The following is a 24825-nucleotide window of genomic DNA, read 5'->3' as shown; positions in this document are numbered from 1 at the left end:
ACGGAAACCGTCTAAAATTAACTAAAATGCTAAAATTGTGAAGATTTCAGTAATTTAGCGTAACTTAATGATGCTAGTACCCGATTGATGTGCATTGTATTGTCAAAAACAGTCCATATTTATGTAGCAGAAGCATTCCACTTTCCAATAAATAACTAAATAAATACATTTTAACAATTCTGAAAAACTGGTATATTTTTGGGCCAAAAAGGGGTCTTACTTGGACCTACTCCTTTTTACACCATATCCGGATTTCGACAAATAATGTCTCTTTAGTGATGTTAGGGATATACAAATATTTGGAAGGTCATTTAATGTATATCAATTTAGGACAGACTCTTAAATTTTAAAGAGTCAAACTAGGATAAACGGATTATATGAACCGGAGGGAAAATATAATAGAAGCCTTATTTAATTGAAAATAACTTTCAAACCTATGATTGCACTGGATAGAAACCCGCAAATTATATACGTGTGCATGTAAAAAATTTCGTTGAAGAGGGGTCTAGATACAGCACAAACAACATTTTCCAAAAGACCAAAAGAGTGAAAAAATATATTTTAACAAAACGCATTTGACTAACAGGTCAAACAACTGATGTTCTTAAACCCTGCTGACTGCCATCGACGATTGCCAAATAAATTGATCACAATATGTAACAAAATGGATCTATAAAATAATTTAATACCAAGTAGAAAACATTAAACTTGCGGCAAAAAGGGTAAACCACAAACTGAGGTGCTAAATGTTTTACACCATTTCTGGATTTCGACAAATAATGTCTTCGGTGATGTTTGGGATCGAAAAGTATTTGGAAGGACATTTAGTTTACCTCAATTTAGATCAGACTCTTGAATAATGAAGAGTCAAAATAGGATGAACGGATTATATAGACCGGAGGGAAAATATAATACAAGCCCAAACGAAATAAATGTAAACAAGTATAAATTGAAAACAACATTAAAACGTATGATTGCGTTGGATAAAAAAACCGAAATTTTTATACGTGTGCAAGCAACAAATTTCGTTGTAGTGGGGTTTTAATACAGCACAAACAACATTTGCCAAAAGACCAAAAGAGTAAAAACAAATTATTTTAACAAAACGCATTTGACTAATAAATCGAACAACTAATGTTCTTAAACCCTGCTGACTGCCATTGACGATTGCCAAATAAATTGATCACAAGGTGTGATAAAATATATCTCTATAATAATTTAATAATAATAGTAATATCAAGTGTCAGACGTAGGCCCTAGATCTTTTGTTGACTTTTGTGTCATGTTTTGGTATCGATTATATATCAATGAGTGTTTAGTCCTTTTTAAATCACACTAAAAACTATATTTTAACTAGTGTACAGGAACAGTTTTCTATGCACAACTATGGTAAAATATTCTGTTCAAGTTTGAAGACCAAATAAAAAATTTACAGGTAGAAGCAAATCGAATTTAAACAGATAAGGATAGAGGTTTGATGCACAATACATCCCTTTGCTATTATTCTGATGAGCAATTAACCAACGTAAGCGAATGGCGATAAAACGAGATTTAGGGCAGAAACATGTTTTTAAATTTGCTTCAACGGCAAGTTGTAAATGTACCAGTGTGGAAGGGATATTGTTCAGTGCAATAAAACGTAAAGTTTGTGGGAAAAAATAGAATTAACTCACAAACTAAATAAAAGTCCGAAGGAAAAAAAGGAGAAAAAATGTGTTTAATCCTTATAATTCTTCAGCCAAACATACACGATTATTAGTTTAACGTTATTTGTTTGATGGCTTCTATATTTACCATCAAAAGCACAATGGTATTTCGTAACCAAGGAGTACGCCGCCGTCTTGACTTTCTAAAAACCATAAATGTCTAATAACTGAAACAGAATCTAAAATGAAATAGCACCTACCTCAAAAACTTCATTTTGATTAAATGTTTTTCCGAATTTGAAACGAACACGTAACGAAATAATCTTCCCTTGAAAATTTTCATTCGTATGACGTCGTGTTTTGCCCTGACGTAAACCCTTCATGAAATTTCGCAGAATTTTATTTTCATACATTTTCGAAGCTTTGGTGCATTTATTTTATTTCTTTTTTTTGGTTATGTATGCATTAGAATAGAAACAACTGTTATGCAATTGTTTTGTAATCTTTTTAAAATCCCAGTATTCCTGCAAGAATGTGTACTATCGCGTATGAATAGATTACGAAAATAGTTTCGAAAACATGGTTTATCGACCAATCAAATTCAAGTATTTATAGATATGCAAATGATATATGTATTATTTCACAAAGTTAAAATTGAGAATGGAATGGGGAATGTGCCAAAGAGACAACAACCTGACCATAGAGCAGACAACAGCAGAAGGTCACCAACAGGTCTTCAATGCAACGAGAAATTCCCGCACCCGGAGGCGTCCTTCAGCTGGCCCCTAAACAAATATATACTAGTTCAGTGATAATGAACGCCATACTAAACTCTAAATTGTACACAAGAAACTAAAATTTAAAATAAGACAAGACTAACAAAGGCCAGAGGCTCCTGACTTTGGACAGGCGCAAAAATGCGGCGGGGTGAAACATGTTTGTGAGATCTCAACCCTCCCCCTATACCTCTAGCCAATGCAGAAAAGTAAACGCATAACAATTGTTTGTTTGTCGTCACGCTCCAATATGTATCGCTAACGTAAAAACAAATACACCGTTAACGTTATTCAGTGGCAAGATTTGTAGCGTTGTTATTTGTCGTGAATGCATCTCTTTTACGACCCTCTTTCAAACGTTTTTTGTGTTGTCTTCAGAAGTGGTTCCGAATTATTGACAAATATATTGACTGAACAATATTTAAAACGACTGTTATTGTAGTCTTAATATTTCTTATTATACTAAGTAATTTGAACTAAATTTCATCGCATTATGGTATTTTAATGATCCATATCTACCATGGTAGGAATTTACAGTTGTTTTTCATTCGTTTGATGTGTTTAAAGGTTTGATTTATTTTGCCATTTATATGATTTTCTGTGTTGATTTTTTTTAGGAGTTTGGTATTTAATTTTTCACCAAATATTTTTACATTTTGTCTTTTCAAAAAAGAAATTACATTGAATAATTATTTTTGTCGATTCCACAGTTTTGTTATACTCATAAAAAGTTAAAAAACGAAGCATTAGATTGTGTTTGTGACCTTATCTAAAAAAATACTAAAATGTTAAAATTGTTCGCTTAGAAATGTTGTTGGTGATATTCAGAGAACTGGGTGTTTAACTTTTACTTTAAACACAAAAGAGTAACAAGCATTGTGGAATGTTTGGCTCTTAATCAGGCAAAATACTTTTAAAATGACTAGTCGACCTGAAAAATTATACGTTTGCTAAACAAGTGGCAACTTTAAGCTTTATTGTCTTTTATTGGTTAACAACATATGTGAGGAAAATGTCAAGTTAATAAAATATAAGTAAAAGAAGACTGGAAAACTACCGGTATAACGCAATAAGACTCGAAAATGTAACTCCATGTATATGTTGAAATGTTACAAGTAGATGAAGGCATTGTGTTTGAATGACACGTTTGTGTTTGTATTATCTTTCATTTTTGCTGGTGTGCTTTGTACGTGTGACTTTTTGTGTTTCTTTGGAACTTATGACGTTACTCTGTTCTTTTACGAATTCCGCTATTACGTTATTGTTTTATTATAATTTCATTACGTTATTGTTCTAATATAATTTTGAAAATACTTAATTAAACATTATTTTATATCTCTACCTGTGTGACATTCTTACGTCAATCCATCGATTCTACAACAGAGTTGATGTGAACCTAGCCGTTCAGTCACAGAACTTAAAATATTTCAATCTTTTATAGGTTTATTTAAAATACAAAAATACGTAATCAATGAACGTGGTTGTAAAATTTGATATATGCTTTTTGTGCTTCTTTGTTAAATATTTGTTTGTTTTTGTACTAAATCAGGAATATGACAGTTGTTCTCCATCCGTTTGGTGTGATTAAGGTTTTCGTTTTGCCAATTATACAGGACTTTTCATTTTGAATTTCATTTGGAGTTCGCGGGAGCTAGGTATGTTATTTTTCTTTTCCCCCATTCATTCTCTTCTGTTAGGTGTCTGCAAAAGAGCAACATTTTCGTGCTAAAACTCATTTTCATATTATATTTAAATAAAACAAAGTGACCCATCATCTCTTTAATTCTGAAAACGTTTCATCCAGAAACAATTACACATTGCATGTTGGATGCCTACAAAGTGCTTTGCTAGATGTATTTTCGTTATGAGCAATCCAATCCAAATATAATTAGGCAAATTAATGATGGCACAAGAGGCAAAATTACCCCACCGAACATAAAAAGAGAGGGTAAATGCCCTTATTTTCACTAAAGATCATCTTATCCAAATGGTTCAAAGAGTAAACTATTACGTTGATATATTTTGAGGAACTAATCAAAATTTCGAAGAAGCACATTAATTTACTTTTACAAAGAAATAAACTACTGATAAGGATATCAATCTTTAATTTCATTCTCATAAAGTATAGAGCATCCTTGGAAGTTTTCATATAAATATATAAAATGAAAGTACTCAATTCTCTTTTTACAGAATAAGTCCTAATCCAGTATCACCAGTACCTATGGCAGGTTTGTCAACGTAAGTTCATCGATAAATTTGTATTAAGAAAAAAGAATAAATTAAGAGTTTTAGCTAGCTATAAAACCAAGTTTAATCTACCATTTTCTTCTTAGAAAAACGTTGTTTTCCATATAATCGTTTCATTTTGCAATTTGATAAGGAACGTTTCGTTTTTACGTTTTCCTAAGAGTTAACTTTTTTTGTCTTACTTTTTCATGTATTGGTTCAATATGTAGATCGGTTATGTCATTAGGAATGCCATTTTTTTCAAAACCTCTAATAACCTATTCGGAATTTAAACTTATGTTCTATCACCAGAAACCTTTACGTTTAAGTTAGAGCATCAAACTTGCGCTGAAGATTTTAGATAGATAAAGTAAAATCGCAGAAAAAGGATCAGCAAGATAAGATATCGAAAGAAATCTCAAGGTCAAAATCGTTTGTCGACACCTTATTTAAATTAATGCTCTTAATGACAGTTTCTTTCAGTTTGTTTGTTTTGGCTTTCTTACTTGAAAACTGTAAAACATTAATTGACATTTCAAAAGCCAACTCTATCATTTTATCAAAAAGACGAAATCTACAAACAGATAAAATGATGCTTAAGAAGTCAGTACTCTTTATAGGCAAGGTCGCCCTTAAATTTTGTTAAACATTTTGTGTTTTAGGCCAACACTCAATTGAAAAAAAAATATAATGAGAATGTTTTTTTTATATCAAAGATCAGGGGCCGGTAACAAGAAATTTTATTAAGAGAGGTCGTAAGTATTGAATTAAGGGGAAGATAAGATCATTCTAAGATCATTCAAAGAGTGTAAAGCAAAGCTACCTCAGGTTGTTCGTAGATCGGTCTTATTTCCCCCTTAAGTTGCATCGTAATGATTTTCAAGTTACGAGTTCTTAATAATTTTCTGGCGTCTCCGTTTTTAGTTCCTCCCATAGAAATTAGAATCACCTTAAATGAATCATAAAAACGTTTTAATGAACGATAAAATGCGCATAACAATCAACTACCCATTTAACCTAAGGAAAACAATTCTCGCCTCAGACCAACATTATTCATTCTGCCCCTTTTTTGATAAAAGTCAAATTGAATTAAAAAAATTGCACCGCTTCAAACATGAAATTAATTCAACTGCTTATAGACCATTATTATTTTAATAAAAATATGCTTGTCTCATGACAATCCATCAGTACTTTTTCTTTTGAGTTCCCTATTATTCACCAGGCCAATGGTAGAATTTAAATCAAGTATAAATGATGTAGGCTTATCTTTCTATCCTACTTTCATTTCGGTCAAATCACTACTATAATGGTTTACTTTTATAAATTGTTATTTGGATGGAGAGTTGGCTCATTGACACTCATACCACATCTTCCTATATTTTTCACTATAACAATTTTTTTTTCTTTAAAAGCCTTATTACAAAAAATAAAATCACAAAAATACTGAACTCCGAGGAAAATTCAAAACGGAAAGTCCGTAACCAAATGGCAAAATCAAATGATAAAACACATCAAACAAATTGGAGACACTTGTCATATTCCTGACTTGTTACAGGCATTTTCAAACTGTAAAAAAATGATGGATTGAACCTGGTTTAAAGAGCTGAACCTCTAACTTGTATGACTTTCTTATCAAATTCCATTATATTGATAACGATGCGTGAACAAAGCAGACACAATAGGCAAAAATGTCAAAAATAGGTGTATAACAGCAACACGAAACCCGCTAAAAACTGGGGATGATTTCAGATGATTCGGAGGGGTAAGCAGATCCTGCTCCACGTGTGGCGCCCATCGTGTTGTTCATTATGTTACAAAGCCGGTAAATAGTCTAATTCGTTAGGTCACATTCGTGAAAAAGGAATGGGACTGTAGTTACGATATAATGAACATATCCGAAATCATCTGTATAACGGATATTCCATATTGGTCAACCAACTCATGCTGGCTTCCGTAAAATTTAAGAAGTGGTGATTTAAACTTCACCATTTGGAACTCTTGGTTTAAAATTGAAAAAGGTCACAAATTTCTCCTTGCTTTTTATTTAACACTTCTCTAAACAAGCCAAAATTGTAATGATTTACAATAAAGAGAAACTACCATCCTCCACACACATGGCCAAGAAAACACTGATATATAATTTCCTATTCAGATGAATTAATAATTAGAATAAAAAAATTTCTAAGGTTCACGTATTAACTTTTTTAAGCAACTTGTTCTATTATTAACAAGTGAATGTACAACTAAGAGTAGTCGGGACCACTCTTACAAAAAATATCAAGTGAAGCTATTGCGAATTGTTCTTGGTACACCCCTAAGTTGCTAAGTTTGTTTTAAGAACACTTAATTACTGACCAAAATTTAAGAATGATTTTGTGTTACCGGAATTAGTAAGATCGCTTTAAGGTAGGCGTAAGAATCGTTCTTAAATCGTGCACTTTTTCAAAACATTAAGGGCTGTCAATCATTCTAAGATAGGTCTGAGGTTGGGTCTTGTTACATTCTTAAATCTTAAGACGCCCTTTAGACGTTCGTAGGACATAAGAATGCTTTTTGTTACCGGCCCCAGATCAATGAATTGATGTTTTCTTGTTCAAAATATAGTAGAGTGTCTATAGCTAAAAATGCACATAGATCTAGCTTCGTGAGACATGCTCTGTGTTGTGATTCGAACGTCGATAATGAGGCTTTTGTACAAAAACACGCGTATCTGGCGTGCAAAATTATAGGTCTGGTAGCTCTGATTAGTTTTTTTTAATCATTACTGTAAATACTTACTTGGGTTTACACGAAAGTACATATTTTTTTTCTTATGGGTAAAAAATCAAGTGATTTAACGAGTCTCTTATTAGGAAAAAGAATTTTAAATATTATTGTCATTAAGAGATAATGGCAATATAATTGTTCAGTGTTACCATGTAACAAATGTGTTTGTTTGGGGATACAACTATATATAAACAAGTCTAAATTGAAACAAACCTATGATTGCGTTAGATAAAAATCGCAATTTTTAAACGTGTGCATGTAACAAGTTTCGTTGAAGAGGGGTCTAAATACAGCACAAACAACATTTTCTAAAATACCAAAAGAGTGAAAAAAATATATTTTAACAAAACGCATTTGAATAACAGGTCGAACAACTGATGTTCTTAAACCCTGCTGACTGTCATTGACGATTGCCAAATAAATTGATCACAAGGTGTAACAAAATGGATCTATATAATAATTTAATATCAAGTAGAAAACAATAAATTTGCGGCAAAGATGGTAAACCACAAAATTAGATGCTAAAGGAGTAGAGCCGGTAAGGGCCGATTTTGGCTTTTTAATTGTTTTGATCTGAGCGTCACTGATGAGTCTCATGTAGACGAAACGCGCGTCTGGCGTATTAAATTATAATCCTGGTACCTTTGATAACTATTTACACCACTGGGTCGATGCCACTGCTGGTGGACGTTTCGTCCCCGAGGGTATCACCAGCCCAGTAGTCAGCACTTCGGTGTTGACATGAATATCAATTGTATGGTCATTTTTATAAATTTTCTGTGTACAAAACTTTGAATTTTTCGAAAATCTAAGGATTTTCTTACGCCCAGGAGTAGATTACCTTAGCCGTATTTGGCACAACTTTTTGGAATTTTGGGTCCTCAATGCTCTTCAACTTTGTATTTGTTTGGCTTTTTAATTGTTTTGATCTGAGCGTCACTGATGAGTCTTATGTAGACGAAACGCGCGTCTGGCGTATTAAATTATAATCCTGGTACCTTTGATAACTATTTACACCACTGGGTCGATGCCACTGCTGGTGGACGTTTCGTCCCCGAGGGTATCACCAGCCCAGTAGTCAGCACTTCGGTGTTGACATGAATATCAATTGTATGGTCATTTTTATACATTTTCTGTGTACAAAACTTTGAATTTTTCGAAAATCTAAGGATTTTCTTACGCCCAGGAGTAGATTACCTTAGCCGTATTTGGCACAACTTTTTGGAATTTTGGGTCCTCAATGCTCTTCAACTTTGTATTTGTTTGGCTTTTTAATTGTTTTGATCTGAGCGTCACTGATGAGTCTTATGTAGACGAAACGCGCGTCTGGCGTATTAAATTATAATCCTGGTACCTTTGATAACTATTGGCTTCAAATTTCAGGTTCATCTAACGGAAAATTGTTAACACTTTTAAACACTTAAGTGTCTTTTTCAATTGATTCAATTAGTTTATGTGAAAGATTTAAACTAATTTAGTCATTAAAAACGCTCCGATTCAACATTACAGTTGTTTTTCATTCGTTTGATGTGATTAAGGGTTTGATTTGTTTTGCCATTTATATGACTTTCTGTGTTGATTTTTGTCGAGCCTTCGACTTTAGTCGAAAAAGCGAGACTAAGTGATCCTACATTCCGCCGTCGTCGTCGTCGGCGGCGTCCACAAATATTCACTCTGTGGTTAAAGTTTTTGAAATTTTAATAACTTTCTTAAACTATACTGAATTTCTACCAAACTTGGACAGAAGCTTGTTTATGATCATAAGAAAGTATCCAGAAGTAAATTTTGTAAAAATAAAATTCTATTTTTTCCGTATTTTACTTATAAATGGACTTAGTTTTTCTGCGAGGAAACATTACATTCACTCTGTGGTTAAAGTTTTTAAAATTTTAATAACTTTCATAAACTATCCTTGATTTGTACCAAACTTGGACAGAAGCTTGTTTATGATCATAAGATAGTATCAAGAAGAAAATTTTGTAAAAATAAATTTCCACTTTTCCGTATTTTACTTATAAATGGACTTAGTTTTTTTGCCAGAAACAAAACATTCACTCTGTGGTTTAAGTTTTTAAAATTTTTATAATGTTCTTAAACTATCCTTGATTTCTACCAAACTTAGACAAAAGCTTGTTTCTGATCATAAGATATTATTCAGAAGTAAATTTTATAAAAACAAAAATCACTTTTTCCGTATTTTACTTATAAATGGATTTTTTTACCAAAGCTTCTTTCAATCAAAAGACAGTATCGAGAGGGAAATTTTTATTGATGTTTTTCCTCATTTTTGTTGAGTCTGCGATTAACAGCAAAAGTAGGCGAGACACTGGGTTCCGTGGAACCCTTACGAATTTTTTTTTAGGAGTTTGGTATTTAATTTTTCACTAAAATATTTTTACATTTTGTCTTTTTAAAAAAGAAGTTACATTGAATAATTATTTTTGTCGATTCCACAGTTTTGTTATACTCATAAAAAGTTAAAAAAGGAAGCATTAGATTGTGTTTGTGACCGTATCTAAAAAAATTATAACATTTGTGACAACTTAACAAATGAATCGTTCCACTACACTTAAATCGATTTAAAATAAAGCAGGTGCGATTTATTTTTCTATTTGTCTTAAAGAAATACACTACGTTATTTTATGTTAAGGTCAAGGGTCATTTATATATACTTTCAAAGTTTTACCTGAAAAAATGAAATATTAAGAGTCGCCGAGTTTAAGTAGTGTATCTTTTAATTACATGTACAAGTATTGACAACTGCATTATTTGTAATATTACACGTATCATTCTAACAAATCGCCATGTGACTTTTTCAAAAATCGAATTTTAGATATAAAGCATTTTTCTGGTTTTTTTTTTTATACACCACTCTGTTATTTCAGAAGCAATGTTATGTATTGGCCTATTATCATGTACTATTTGATTTGTCGTAATTGGAAACACAAAAACATTAGAAAACAAGAAATGGATCCTTGAGAAAATTTATGAAAAGGGACGTTAAAAGAAAAATTAAAAGACCAGAAAACCATATTTATTGTTGATTACCTCGACGCATGGTTAAAATGACACATTCCAAATGTCTATTTTGAAGAACGATTTACTACAAATTCGTTGAAACACACTAATTTTTAAATGAGAAGATACAACTGTAAAAAAACAATATATATATATATATATATATATATGTTCATTCTCCAATATATGTAGCATACAATAATCTGGAAACTTTACACCGAATTAGTAAAATCGAAACATTTGATTCTGCTTTTACAGTTTTGGAAAAAGACCACGTCCTAGACATGCTACATGTAGACCCACTCGAACAGGGTAAGTTACAATGTCAAAAAAATAAAGTTTAAATATTGTATACAAGATTTATAATTTTACTTGGAACATGTACTTCTAGTCTTTAGAACTGAGAAATATTGATGGTAATTGATCCTTACGTTTACATACATGTATATGAAATTATTATGTATATATATTATAATGACGTACTATGATGTTGAAAAGGTAAAAAAGATCATTTTTTTCAACTCAATTCAAATTTTGAAGCAAAAAAAGAATTGATTTTTTAATCTTTAAAAGCAAAGATTACATTTCAAAATAAAATTGCAACTTAGTTTGATCCTCAATGCTCTTCAACGTCGTTTTCGCTTTGCCTTTTACCGTTTTTGATCAACAGACACCAACTCTGATTAGTGTTGTTAAGACGGAACTCGTCTGGCGAACAAAATTATAAGCCACGAATCCTGAATGTAATTTTTTATATCCTTTTAAATTTGTAAGACCTATTGGGGTATCATAAGTTGAGTCTCTGAATGTTTTAAATGAAAAAAACTATTTAAATATAATACCCAGCAAATTTAACTGTGTAAACAAAATCATTAACCTTAAGGCATTTTAGATCTTTATAAATCGAAAAGACACCAGCATAGTTGAATTGAATACTGTTTTCGCACCAATAGTCGCGCAAAGGTTATGTTTGGCTCATATGAAATAAAGTTGATTGAATAGAAAACTAAAATTAAGATAATTGGTTCCTTTTTGTCACGTGATTGTTGGGGAAAATGGGGAAAAGTCGTTTAGAGACATTATTTTGCGCTAATAGGGTAGGATTTGGATGGATATACAATGCTCAAAATTTGTTAAAGACAGACAAGTTGTCAAATTAGTATAACAGTGGAAATACGTGTTATATCATCAATATGCCTCCGGGTGCGGGAGTTTCTCGCTACATTAAAGATCCATTGGTGTCCTTCGGCTGTTGACTGCTCTATGGTCGGGTTGTTGTCGCTTTGACACATTCCTCATTTCCTTTCTCAATTATATTTGCAATATCGATGTCAGTAGCATTAAAAAAAAAGTTGAAACCGTGACACCAATCTGGTCTGTCTTAATCGTCTTCAATCAAACAGTTAACCAAATTTGTTTTTTACAAGGACAATCCATTCAATTATCAATGATAACCTGATGTTGCACAACCTAAATCTAGCCAACTAATGCAAAGGAAAAAATGGGAGGGTGATTGGGCACACACATTCCTGAAATGACTATTTCTGTTGTTTTCTTCTTGAAACTGAAGGTAAAGTTAAGTTAAGCTACTTTTAATATAGGACATATGTTTTACCCCTCCGTTAATGTGATTCGAACACGCGATCTTTCCGCTGTGGGTTGGTAAAGCATACCCCTACACCACTGGAATCCTTAAAAAAATATTAACATTAAAATGTTAAAAAACTAAATAAAAACTTCATCCAGCTTGAATTTTTTTTTAGAAATTAAGTGTTGACATGATATCTTTTGTTGCCAAATGTATAATTTTACACAAATATGGGAGGAACCAGTTCTTATTCTCTTTTTCATTGACATATACATTTTCCTTCATCTAAACAAAAGTATTTTCAACTTTATTGTACCCTTGCACTTACAAAACCGTCCTCTGTCACATCTATTTCAACATCTCTAAATAAATCCTGATACCCGTATTGTTTTTCCTTTTTTCAATAAATTCTTTAATAAATGACAAAGAATTGTTGGTGCATTTAAAGTTTGGTTTTTGCGCTGGTACACTAAAAACTCCATTTTTAACTCTTGTACAAGTTAGAAATATTATTTTAATATATTTCTTTATAAAATCACTGCACAGTTATTAAAAAAAAAAAGTCAGAATTCCCTCCCAAAAGAACAGTTTTTTATAAACTTTGTTTAAATATTCAGTTAAAATTAGGTGAAAAAAAAAGATTTTTTACAAACAAAATCAAATACATTTCAGTTAAAAACAGATTGAATATAAACAGATAAGGATAGAGAGTTGATCCACAATACATCTCTTAACTAGTATTCTGATGACTAATTTGAGCCTATATCCAGATGTGTACGTCAGCGAATGACGAGGAAACGAGACTTTTTGCCCAAAAATATGTCTTAAAATTTGCTTCTCCGGCAAGTTGTACCAGTATACAAGGGGAATGGCTAAGTGCAATAAAACAGTGCAATAAAACGTAAACTTATAAAAATATAATCGCAATTTCTTTTGGTCAGAAAATATATTGACAAATATATTGACTGAACATGTACAGTAATTCAAAACGACTGTTAAATCTAAGTTATTGAAAATTTAAGATTTCTTATTAAAGTGAGTAGTTTGAACTAAATGTCATCGCATGATGGTCTTTTAATGGCAGTTGTTGTCCATTCGTTTGATGTGTTTTATCTTGTGATTTTGCCATTTGACTAAGGACTTTCCTTATTGAATTTTCCTCGGTGTTCAGTATATTTGTGATTTTGCTTTTTATGTTCCATATATACCATGACAGGAATATAACAGTTGTTTTTCAGTTGTGTGAGTTTGAGTGTTTGATATTGCCATTGTACGTTATGTAGGTCTTTAACGTCGTATTTTTTAGGGCTCTTAGTTTTGTTTTTATTTCAGCATTACTGATTAGTATTTTGTGAAACACGTGTCAGCTTAAAAAAATATTAGCCTGGTATCTGTGATGATATTTGTATATCATTGAATGCATCATACTTAATAGAACTTACCTGAGTTTTCTAAACGAAAATAAATACATTTAGGAAAATACCCGTCGCAAATTCAAGTAGGAAAGTGGATATTTTAACATGAATATCAATTGGATGGTCATTTTTATAAATTTCCTGTAACAAAACTTTGAATTTTTCGAAATACTAAGGATTTTCTTATTCCAGGAATAGATTACCTTAGCCGTATTTGGCACAACTTTTTGTACTTTTGGGTCCTCAATGCTTTTCAACTTTGTACTTGTTTGGCTTTATAACTATTTTGATTTGAGCGTCACTGACGAGTCTTATGTAGACGAAACGCGCGTCTGGCGTACTAAAATTTAATTCTGGTACCTCTGATAACTAATTAGAGCCTTTATTCAATTTCGATATAATAATAAATGAGCACTTGCAAAATTAAAAATTACAATTTGAACTAATTAACGAGAATTGATAGCAAGCCTTATCCAACCATCACTCGGTGTTGAAACTTTTTCTCTTGTTCTCAACACTCTCATTGAATAATAAAAAAACCTTCAAACTTTAAAATCAGACATTTTATAATATAATCTACTTCTTTGATATCATGTATGTAAGAACGAATTTCTTTGTTTAAGTATATCAAAAGGAGGTCAAGGACAGCATGTTCAATGCATCTAATCATATTATCTGATTGTTCAGTTCTTGAGTTATTATTATCAACTTTCTACATTTGCGGTCATTCGCCTTTGTTCTGGGAGACAGAAAAGATCTTATGAGTTTTAACTGAAAACGCTCCCATTTCCCTCCTTTTTAGCAATAATATACATCATTATTATATATAGGACAATTTTTTTTTTTAAACATTAACGTAATTAACGACAATACTCATAGTAATGTTTATATACTTCGTATATTTTGGTGAGTTAATTTTTTCAACTCACCTTTATTTTTGTAATGTGTATGTTTATTATGTTGGGGTGTGGCACATTTTCAACCACACCTTTGCTAATTTAAGTCATTGTTTTTTATGCAGTTAAGATGTAAGTTGTATTTTAAATTAATATTTAAATAAATGACATTTTACCCAACTTGTGTTTATATAAATTATTTACAGCAAACATAGCTCACACTCTTTGATCTAAATAAATTATGATTAGTTTTCTAGTTGTTATCTGTGTCTAGGAACATAGCATATGTTTTTACCATGCACGAAATATAAAATGTCTTACCTATGAAAATCGTCAATGACATAAAGAATACAGGCCAATCAGTTTTTGTATCCATTTTTCGCATTCTATGCACTCCACAATTATAATAAAAATAGTAAATAGGAGTATGAAATTATAAGTTAAGACATATAGACAGATAATTTATAGTTCATATAGTAGTGTTTTGGTGCAGTTGAAAAATGTAAAAAATACCTTATAAGTAGTGAACTGTAAGATTAATCTTCCATTTCCTTCATGAAGAAATGCATGTTCCAAGTCAGAAGCGTGACAGTTGTTTTGCATTTGTTTGATGTGCTTGGGCCTTTTACAAAAATTTTCGGAATGTTTGGTCCTCAATGGTCGTCAAATTTGTACATCAATTGACCTTTTGATTTTTTTCTTTAGAGCGAAACTGATTTGCTTTTATCTTAAGGTCAAGGGTCATTGGTTTGGTTTAAAAAAAAAAAGTTTAACTGCAAAATTAGAAACCTGTAGAGTCGCCGAATTCAAGAATTATGTCTGTTAATAACAAGATATTGAAAAACCACATTATTTGTCTAAGTCCACATATCACTCTAAAGAATCGCTCAAATAGAATTTCAGAAATAAAGCATGTTTCTAATTTTTGAAAACTGCTATACTTTTATACAGAGCAATATAATGTTAAAGGACCATTATCATTTTTTCGGTTTTGAAAACATTAAGAATGGAAAAAAGGAAATAGCCCTTTATTACACGTACAAAACGTGCTTTTCTTGATTTGTTGTAATCGGAAACACTCAAACACAAAACATTAGAAGACAAGAAACAATGAAGAGATTTGTAACCGACAGGAACATTAAAAGAGAAATAAAATGCACCAAAGACCACATATTGTGGTTGATAATTTTTGACTCATGGTAAACAATGACACATAGCGAACATCAATTCTAAAGAACTGTTTACTACAAATTCGTGGAAACACAACAAATGTTAAATAAGAAGAAACACATATTAGTTTAATCTTTAATAAGGCATGTAATACGCAGGATACTTTACATATAATAATTTAGAATAAAACATTGGATTCTTTTTTACAGGTCCAAAAAAGGATAAGTTACAATGTAATTGATGAATTGTTATGTTGTATACAAAATAAATAATTTTACTTTGACCAAGTACCTTAAAATGAAATTGAGAATGGAAATGTAGAGTGTAGCAAAGACACGACAACCCGATCGACCGAAGAACAAAAACAGCCTAAGGCCACCAATGGGATTTTAACACAGCTAGAAAGTCCTGCACCCTTAGTCGTTAATCTTTGTAACTGAGAAATACTGATAGAAATTAATAATGAAGTATAAATAATATATATATGAAATATGCCTATTATGACTTACATGGCGTTGAAAATTTGAAGCCTCAGTCACCCTTTACCGGATAGCATGAACGGACGCCTAACGGATGAAAATAAAAGTTGTCCGTTGACAAAATTGTTATCTGTTTGGAGTCCGTTGATGTGCTGACCGAATAAAACGGACGCGTAACGAATGCATAACGGACACACACCGGAAATGCAACGTACGAGAAACGGAAACGACAAGACAGAACGGATGTCGAACGTACATCCAACGGACGAGTGCCGCATAAAACAAACACCTAACGGAAGCGTACAGGATAAAACGGATGAACAAGAAATACAGAAAATTTAAAGGCGACAATAATAATACATGTAACTTGCATAAATATTCAAAATGTTTCTGTGTAACTGGTTTGGGTTTGTTCTTCAAATTGACACCAAAAGGTAGTGTCTGGCCTGAATAAGCGCTGCTTGATAGTGAAGACATGCACTTACTTTAAGATCGATTATGAAAAATAAGAATTCATGACACGTAAAAAATCTGCCATACCAATAATTGTTATTTCTGACGCGAAATTTTCAATAGGCCTTTATCCGTTTTAGATCCGTTCATCGTCCGTTTTATCCGATATACGTCCGGTAGAAGTCCGTTTCACATTCGTTCGACATCCGTTTTATCCGTTAAACGTCCGGTAGACGTCAGTTGGGGAATTTGTCTACGTGACCTCCAACGGATGTATAACGGACAAGTAATGGATACGAAACGGACGAGTACCGTACAAAACGGACGCCTAACGGACGTTCAACGGACATTTTATCCGTTGGACGTCCGTTCAAAGTTTTGAACATGTTCAAAATTTACCACCGGACAGAACAGACGTCGACGGATAAAACGTGCGCTAAACGGATATGAAACGGATATGGAAGGACGTCTAACGGATAAGAACGGACGTTTAACGGACATAAACGGATTGAAAAAAAGTTATCCGTTAGACGTCCGTTCGAGCTATCCGGTAAGGTGTGACCGAGGCTTAAAAAAGATAAACTTATTTCAATTCAATTTGAAAGTGAAATGACCAGAGCATTATAATAAAATACTATAAAATCAAAATAACAAATTTTGCTATATTATTTGACCCACAATGCTCTTCAACTTCGTACTTCATTGGGCCTTTTCACGTTTTTGGTTCGATCGTCAATGATGAGTACATAATTATAATGAAATCCTTAATGTAGATTTTTTTATATCCTCATATATATCAGACCTATTTTGTTTTCATAAGTTAAGGCTCTGAATGAATTAAATTGTTGCAATATTTTTTTATTTTATAGCTTTTTACAGCAGAGTATACTAGTACATGTAGTACATTTTTATTTTTAAAAAACCCATCTGAGTTTGAACAATACAAAAACACAGTTACATGATGCTTGTATGGTTCGTAATAAATTTCCTGAATTGAAAAAAAAACTGCATATGAAACCTTCCCTAACATTAAATGGTCCTAACTTTTGTTTTGTTGTACATAAACATGTATTCTCGTGCTAAAATATTATCGATTGATTGTTGTTTGCTTTTTTTCCAAGGGCATATACACCGTGTATCACCAGTACACCGGATATAGGTACTAACCAAGCGGGCATGATCGTTTTTTACCTTACAAGGTAACGAAGATCTTTGTTTTGCTTTATCAATACTCAATGTACATTTCTCAACATTTGAAATTCCTGCTCCTAAATAATTTTTGCATCGATTTTTTCCTATTCATAAAACAACTTTGATATTCAAATAAGTACAATTAACTTGTTCATGTGCAAATACAGCCCGTAACAGAGTAGTGATCGAATTCGCGTTTCTTTACCGTCAGAATAAGTTACGTTATCGACAAACTTATTTCAGAAGTGACATAATTTAATTTTCTTCATCGACAAAATATTTCATGTCCAACGTGTAAGTTTTCATTGTTTAAGTCGAATTTTTTTTTAACACATGTACAGTCAAACATTTTTTTATAATTAACCTCTGTCATTGGCATTTTCATTTTAACGGTAAAGGATCAAATACGGGATCTCCGAAATTTCTATCATTTGTTACGAGGAAATCATTATTCAATCGAACATATGTCTTTGTTCACGACACATATTATACAAATATAGCCTTTGTATGAGGTCGATACAAGGATATATTGACCTGAAAGAAGTATATTGACTGAGGACGAAGTCCGAGGTCGATATACTTCTTTGGGTCGATATATCCTGTATTGACCTCATACAAAGGCTATATTTGTTATATTATTAATTTCCGACCATGTTTGTATGTTTGTATCAAAATCGTCATTTAGGTTTGTTGGAACTTTATAGATATTACATTGTCTCCTTGACAATAACAACATATTAGTTGTTATTTCATTTACTTTTTTTTTGGACATCTTATGTATTCGAAGATTTTTTTTCGTCAAATAATCGATCACAGATATCATTTGTTTCAAAACGTTAAACAATATCCTGAAATTCATTACATGACGTCACAAAGTATATCGGTTTTTAGATATTCTAAAAACAAACCGTACAATATGCTTTTTGCCGGTCAATATGCTTTTTGCTATCCGCCGTTTTCTCACTACCTTCGAAAATATAGTTTAACATGTGACTATCCCTAAACGAATCAAATTTGTTAAAATATACGAATTAATAATATTATGAAATACAAAGGAGTTGAAATGATCAAATACTTTCGAACTGACGGAAACAAAAATACATATCTAGAATGTGTGTTCTGTCATAAACAATGGTTTCGTCGTGCGAATCGACGAGATCATGTTACATGTAACTGATCTTAGCTATAGAAGCAGTTGGTGCGACCTCGATAAAATCTTTATCAATTTAATATAAGCGATAAATATTCATGACTACAATGATAATGAATTTATTGGAGTCACATCCACTGTTTCTACTGTAAACATGAACTCGTCGGTTAGTGCAATGAAGACACTTTTAAGGATTGAGATTGTTGGTTTATTCTTTACAACTTCGAGGTATTAAAATTATTTCAGTGTTTATTTAAAGTTAAATTTATTTTCAAAGCTCTTCTGTTTAAAATTGTCGAAACTTCCGTTTAAGATTTCTGTGGTAAACTATTTATTCTATAGTTAGGACCATTTTATAATAAATACCCTTTTGTACAAGAATACTTTCTTTATAGAAGTATAGATCTGCTGGTTATAGATTTTTTTTTTATAACTTTCATTATTGTGACGACGCGCTATGAAATTCAGATTAATTTATAAATGAAGTTGTATATAAATTTTTGTTCATAAACACAAATCTTTTAAACAGTTCGACGTCTGCGTCAATGTTACAGTAGTCTGTTTACTGTAAGTTACTAAGCTTGGCCCTATTCATCTGTCATTTATGGAAACTAATTCAACACTTTCTGAGACATTCATTTTTATTTCACCATCAGACATGGAGCTACATTTGTAACTAAAGGAAACTCTCAAATTAAAGAAATTTGACATGATATACTGAAAATTTCTTATAATCAATTAAACGACTGCTTTTCTTAGATATGTGATATTTCATGGTCAAACTTTTTCATTGTTAACGGACATTTTGAGATTTTTTATTGTAAAAAAATGGTGTTTTTTTTAAAGAAATCAACATTCAAAATTTAGAACTTCATGAACATGTACAAGAAGCTGAATTATTGCACATCTATGTGCTACTTAAAATTGTACTTCGATCTGTTGCGTCCTCAAAATGTTATGACCGTCCTAAGATTTAATGTACGGAAATGTTTCGGTAAATTAAATTCAAATCCGAATTGAATGTTTATGACACACAAAAAGAGAAACCAGAATCTCTTGATGACCAAACGTATGTACACGTTGGAGCGATTTAGAGCTTTTCAGAAGGAGTGTGATTCCACCCTTGTTGAAAGCCTTGTGGAGACCTCTAGATTTTTAAATTCCCTCCGTTTTTCTCATGGATGGAGTGTGGTCTCTCTGTAAATTATCCCATCTCTTTTCATTTTCCTATTTACCGAAGGTTCCATGTGAAAATTTCCATTGGATCATATCTGTTAAACTAAATGTACAAAACAGGCTCAAGAAAAAGCGAAATTTCTTTTTCAAACCCGAACTAGAAATCCATTTTTTTCTAATAGAGCACCTTACATTATCGTCAATGGAGTTCAGGCATGTGAAAAATTATATAATCATACACAAGAAAGAAACCCTGAACAGGCTTTCAGCAATAATTTTTACCTATTTAATATTAAGTAAATATTAACATGTACATGTATTTGATAAAGTACAGATATAACAAAGAAACTGCCCGGTGTCCGACGTAAGAGTACACTTTTTACTGCACGCGTAGTCGGGTGCGTTCACTACGAGGACACTTGTACTCAACTACGCGTGAAGTATGAGTACAGAATCAACAAAATTTTCCCGTTTAAACTGTACTAGAAAAAAGTTTGGCATGTGAAACGGACGAAGACATATTCTAACAGAAGTACAAATACCAGTCCTCCCTTTTGTGTATACATATGAGAAAACATTTCAAAGTTATAGATTGAATTCAAATCCATCATACATACGGTGCACATTGTAGTCCGAAAAAATAAAGGACTTCATTCCTATCAAACACCTTTTTAATTGTTTATCAGTATATTTCTTTTAGTTTTGGGTGAAATTGTAAAGGAAATAATACTATCAAGACGTCCTTCCATAAATCTTTTTTTTTCTGTTCTGACTTTGAAGAAATGACTACTTTTTGCCCAATCGAAATGGTGCATGGACATATTTTGTTTCATATTATTAGAATTATTTTCAATATTATCGGTATTAAACTTGATTATCGACACACGAAAGTTTGTTAGCATTGGCAATCTTTTTAACGGTAAAGTACCAATAGTTCGGTCACTACTCAATTAAGTTTGTCGATAACGTAGCTAATTTTGACGGTAAAGAAACATCAATTCGATCACTTCTCTGTTACGGGCTGTAGTTGTGAAAGTCAACCCCCACTTTCAATTTCGATACAGTTGTTGAGACATTTACATGTTTTATCTGACAGAAACCTAATACAGGACAACAGTAATAGTTACCAATCATAAACCTACCTTTGATTACTCATTCCTTGAAACTGTTTGGGTAATAAACGAGTATATAAATAAAGTTTTAATGTACGGTGTACAACAACTTAACTATGCACCGTACATAAAAATTTATGTGGTCAGCTAAACACCGTACACAACGCTTCTTTAGGGATAAAATATCGAATAATGACATATGTATGAAAGATTTCAATGCCAATTATTGAAACAGCTATACTTATTACACACACACATTGACCTCCTATCAGAAAAAGAGTTGCAATGAATATAGAATTATATCGGATGAGACGAGGGCCAACTTCTTTTACAAGTATTTGCACATACTTTTAGTAATCCCTCTTGTTTGGGAAAATAATGAGACATCTCTAATCATCAACCTACGACCAAATCATTTCTTAAAACAGCAATTATGTTTAGATTGAAGTACACATTGATATTATGTGAACAAAACAAAGATTTTTCGTTACCGTGTAAGATCAAAATCGCTCACGTCCGCTTGGTTAGTACCTATATCCGCTGTACGATGATACACGGTGATATATTGCATGCATGCTTAGGGCGAAACAATTAACCAATAAATAACATAATTTTATTTTGAGTAAGGTTGGCCGGCGGGGATATGTAGGAGTGGAATCAGACTACTACTGGTAATTATGGGTCAACGTTTGAAATTATATAGAAACTTAGCATTGAAAGTGGATACCTGAACAACCTCAAACAGTAGTTAAGAGGATTGTTGAACCCTTAGGGCTGTATAGCTAGTCAAGGTCGTTAAAAACTTTCATTTGTTGCTGAACATGTGACGAGTATTGACAATCTCTGTAATACCTTAAGCATTAACATCTTCCTTCTGACCGCCATTTAAAATAATAGTATATGAATTCCAAAACCAAATACCATTTACATTTACTAATAAAAGTGTATCAATTTTGAAAGATGGCATAAAAACTTAGGGTTTACGTGTTGGGGAACGGTTGAAGGGCAACATTGTTATGTTTGTCGAACAGTCCCTATTCTTTGGTTATCCTCTTTCTGCAGCAATTATTGGATTATTTTTAAAGGATAGAAACCTTTTACAAAATTGGTTTTGATATTTGATGGAAGGTGGGAAAAGAGATACGCTGAAAAAAATTGGTCAGTTGTTTGCAGAATATGTGTGCTTAGCCCATGTAGCCTATATGTTGAAAAAGATGTGGTTAATATACGAAAAAGTAATCCTGAATTAAGTCTATATAAGGTACGAAAATTTCTGAAAACTGATATTTTTGTTTAGACCATCTTAGGTGGACGTGGGTAAAATATATTGCAATATTTCTCTCCAAAATGATAAGTTTGCAACGCGTCTTATATGTAAAGTTTCTCGTTTTTCTGAAAAATGTGCTATTTGTATATGATTGTAAACATTCTCGGTCAATTGCGAAATATATTTTGAAAAGTAAGAACCTGTCAAATCGAACATGTCATACCTTATGAACCATATGATAAACTCGTCCTGTCGATGGTCATTTTAATGTATACATGCGTAGAAACGGAAATACAACATAACCTCATTTTTGTTTTAATTATATTTTGAAGACTACATTATTCAGAAAAGGAACTTTCAAGCAATTAAAAAATTACAACTTATACAGTACATAAATGAGTTAACATTTTGTTCTTGAAATTTCAGCATGAAAGAAAGACAAAAAAAAAAAAACAACACGAAAATAAAGCATAAATGAGTACTAATTATTTCTTAGAAAATATTTAGCTTCAAATCAAGAGTTGCCATCCCTGTCTTTATTTCAACAATACGTTGTGATAAAATTTCACGTTTTGACATACTTCATGGAGTTTACCTCAACAGGTTAAAGTGAAGACATCATAACTTCATTCAATCGAGTTGCGTAAAATTCAATACCATTGACCATAGTGGGAAATTGCGTTTGGAAAAAAATGACTGATTATTAATAGATTTTTTGTAATTACTATAAAATATTGATATTTAATAAAGATTACAATCCGTTATGTCTGCATTGGCAAAGGATTCAATGTCTCATTAGTGTTTTAAAGCAGAATACATTTTTGTCTGCTAACCTCAACAACAAATATTTGATTTTTTTTGTCTGCTAACCTCAACAACAAATATTTGATTTTGTTTAAAAGATGATTTTTTAATACAAAAAACACGGATACGTAGAAATACTAAAAGAGAAATCTTTCTGATTAATTCAATTGTATTGTCAAATATTTTTTTAGTGAACCATGGTATTGGAAATGTCAATTCCCACTTAACATCTTATCGCACACTATAGTGCCAATAGATAAAGTATCATACCAAGATATAATTATACACATAAAAACGTAGACAAAGAAAAGTAAAGAAAACGAAATCTCAAAACTGACCATTGCCCTTCTCACCACTCGCTTCCTTTCTATTACACTTTTTAGCTAACGCGGTTGTGTAGAAAGCACAATGAAACATAAAGAGATTAAAATGGTGTACGCAAGACACGATTTTCGTATCAACTAATTAGTGATGCTCTGATTAAAAATAAAATATGAAGTTTATGAGCAATACGTTTAGGTGCAAAGAATATCCTTAGTGTTTCACTTCCATTTCTTTAATCATGACATTGTCGATAAAACAATGTAGAAATCTAACCAGAATTAGGGCTCTAAGAAATCTTAAACATGTTGAAGTTTCCACTGAGCAAACGCAATATAAAACCAGTGTATACTGAAAAGAATTATAAAATCTAATACAACAAACTTCGACAACTAGAACAGAGATTGCGGAAAATAGCCAGAAATCTAGAATTGGGAATATACAAGAATTATGACTCTTGCGATCAGCATGAAAACAGAGATATATGTTTGAATGTCCACAGGGAACAGTTTTATCTAATATGGCTATCTATTAAAGTGTAACAAAACGTTTTTATATACCTTTTCAGAAACCTTCACTCAAGGACAATAACTGTAGTACAAAGAAAGATCTGCAAATCTTTTATCTTAACATATGTCAATATCAGTGAATATTATTGACGTTTTTATTCTTAAGTTATTATTTTAATTTTCACAATTCACATATTGTTTAAATATATTTTGTATTTCAGACATAATTGCTCCAAATGTGGAGAACGATACTATGGATCAGACAGTAGACACAAGGATTCATGCACAGGGAATACAGAAGATGAATGTCAATGACTTTGTATCAACATTAATCAGATTCCGTTGATGAAGTTTTGTTAATTTGAACTGTGATGATATAAAGATCATTTAGAAAAAAAAAAAAAAAAAAAAAAACCGTTTTGACGATGGATATTAAATGAGTACAACACTGTTTTCTCATATGTTTAATTAGAGATTTGAAATAATAAATCAATAACTTAATAACGATCATAAGGATATTCCTCCATCACCCCACAAGTGATTGGTATGTCTATTTGAAATGTAACGATGACTGATTAGTATTATACCTCTCTTTTGACCGAGTGAATTACTAAAATGTATATCTGAAATATATTATTCCCCACCTTTAGCTAATGTACGTAATCTTAAAGCCATGACAGATCTTTCGTTGAGGACTGGAATTTCTGATGGAAGCTTCGTTAGGCGGCGAAGAATTATTTTGTGTCAAATCGTTGAGTAATGCGCGTTTTCAACCCTCTGTTGCTCTTGGCAAGTATGATATGGTAGTTGTAAATAATTCAACGCAATATCTGTAGGGTGTGATCCAATTCGACGAGGGCCT

At 31.9% G+C, this 24825-nt stretch overlaps 1 protein-coding gene across 5 annotated transcripts in view; it reads left to right on the top strand.

Moving 5' to 3' along the window:
* The window catches only part of LOC143079808 (uncharacterized), a 56124-nt gene extending 31661 nt beyond the window's left edge, over positions 1 to 24463 (top strand). For 3 of the 5 annotated variants that reach the window (XM_076255413.1, XM_076255412.1, XM_076255416.1), the window contains 4 exons: positions 4613 to 4660; positions 10691 to 10744; positions 17555 to 17632; positions 24185 to 24463. In XM_076255413.1, coding sequence (XP_076111528.1) covers positions 4613 to 4660; positions 10691 to 10744; positions 17555 to 17632; positions 24185 to 24278 — 274 coding nt within the window. In that variant the 3' untranslated portion in view covers positions 24279 to 24463. The remainder of the gene's footprint in view (positions 1 to 4612; positions 4661 to 10690; positions 10745 to 17554; positions 17633 to 24184) is intronic. The other 2 variants (XM_076255415.1, XM_076255414.1) reach the window with 1 other exon arrangement.
* The last annotated feature ends 362 nt before the right edge of the window (positions 24464 to 24825 follow it).

The sequence above is a fragment of the Mytilus galloprovincialis genome, chromosome 6 (assembly GCF_965363235.1).
Source record: "Mytilus galloprovincialis chromosome 6, xbMytGall1.hap1.1, whole genome shotgun sequence".
NCBI classification, from domain to species: domain Eukaryota; kingdom Metazoa; phylum Mollusca; class Bivalvia; order Mytilida; family Mytilidae; genus Mytilus; species Mytilus galloprovincialis.
The sequence above is the reverse complement of the archived record's forward strand: the minus strand, read 5'-3'. Positions and strand labels throughout refer to the sequence as shown.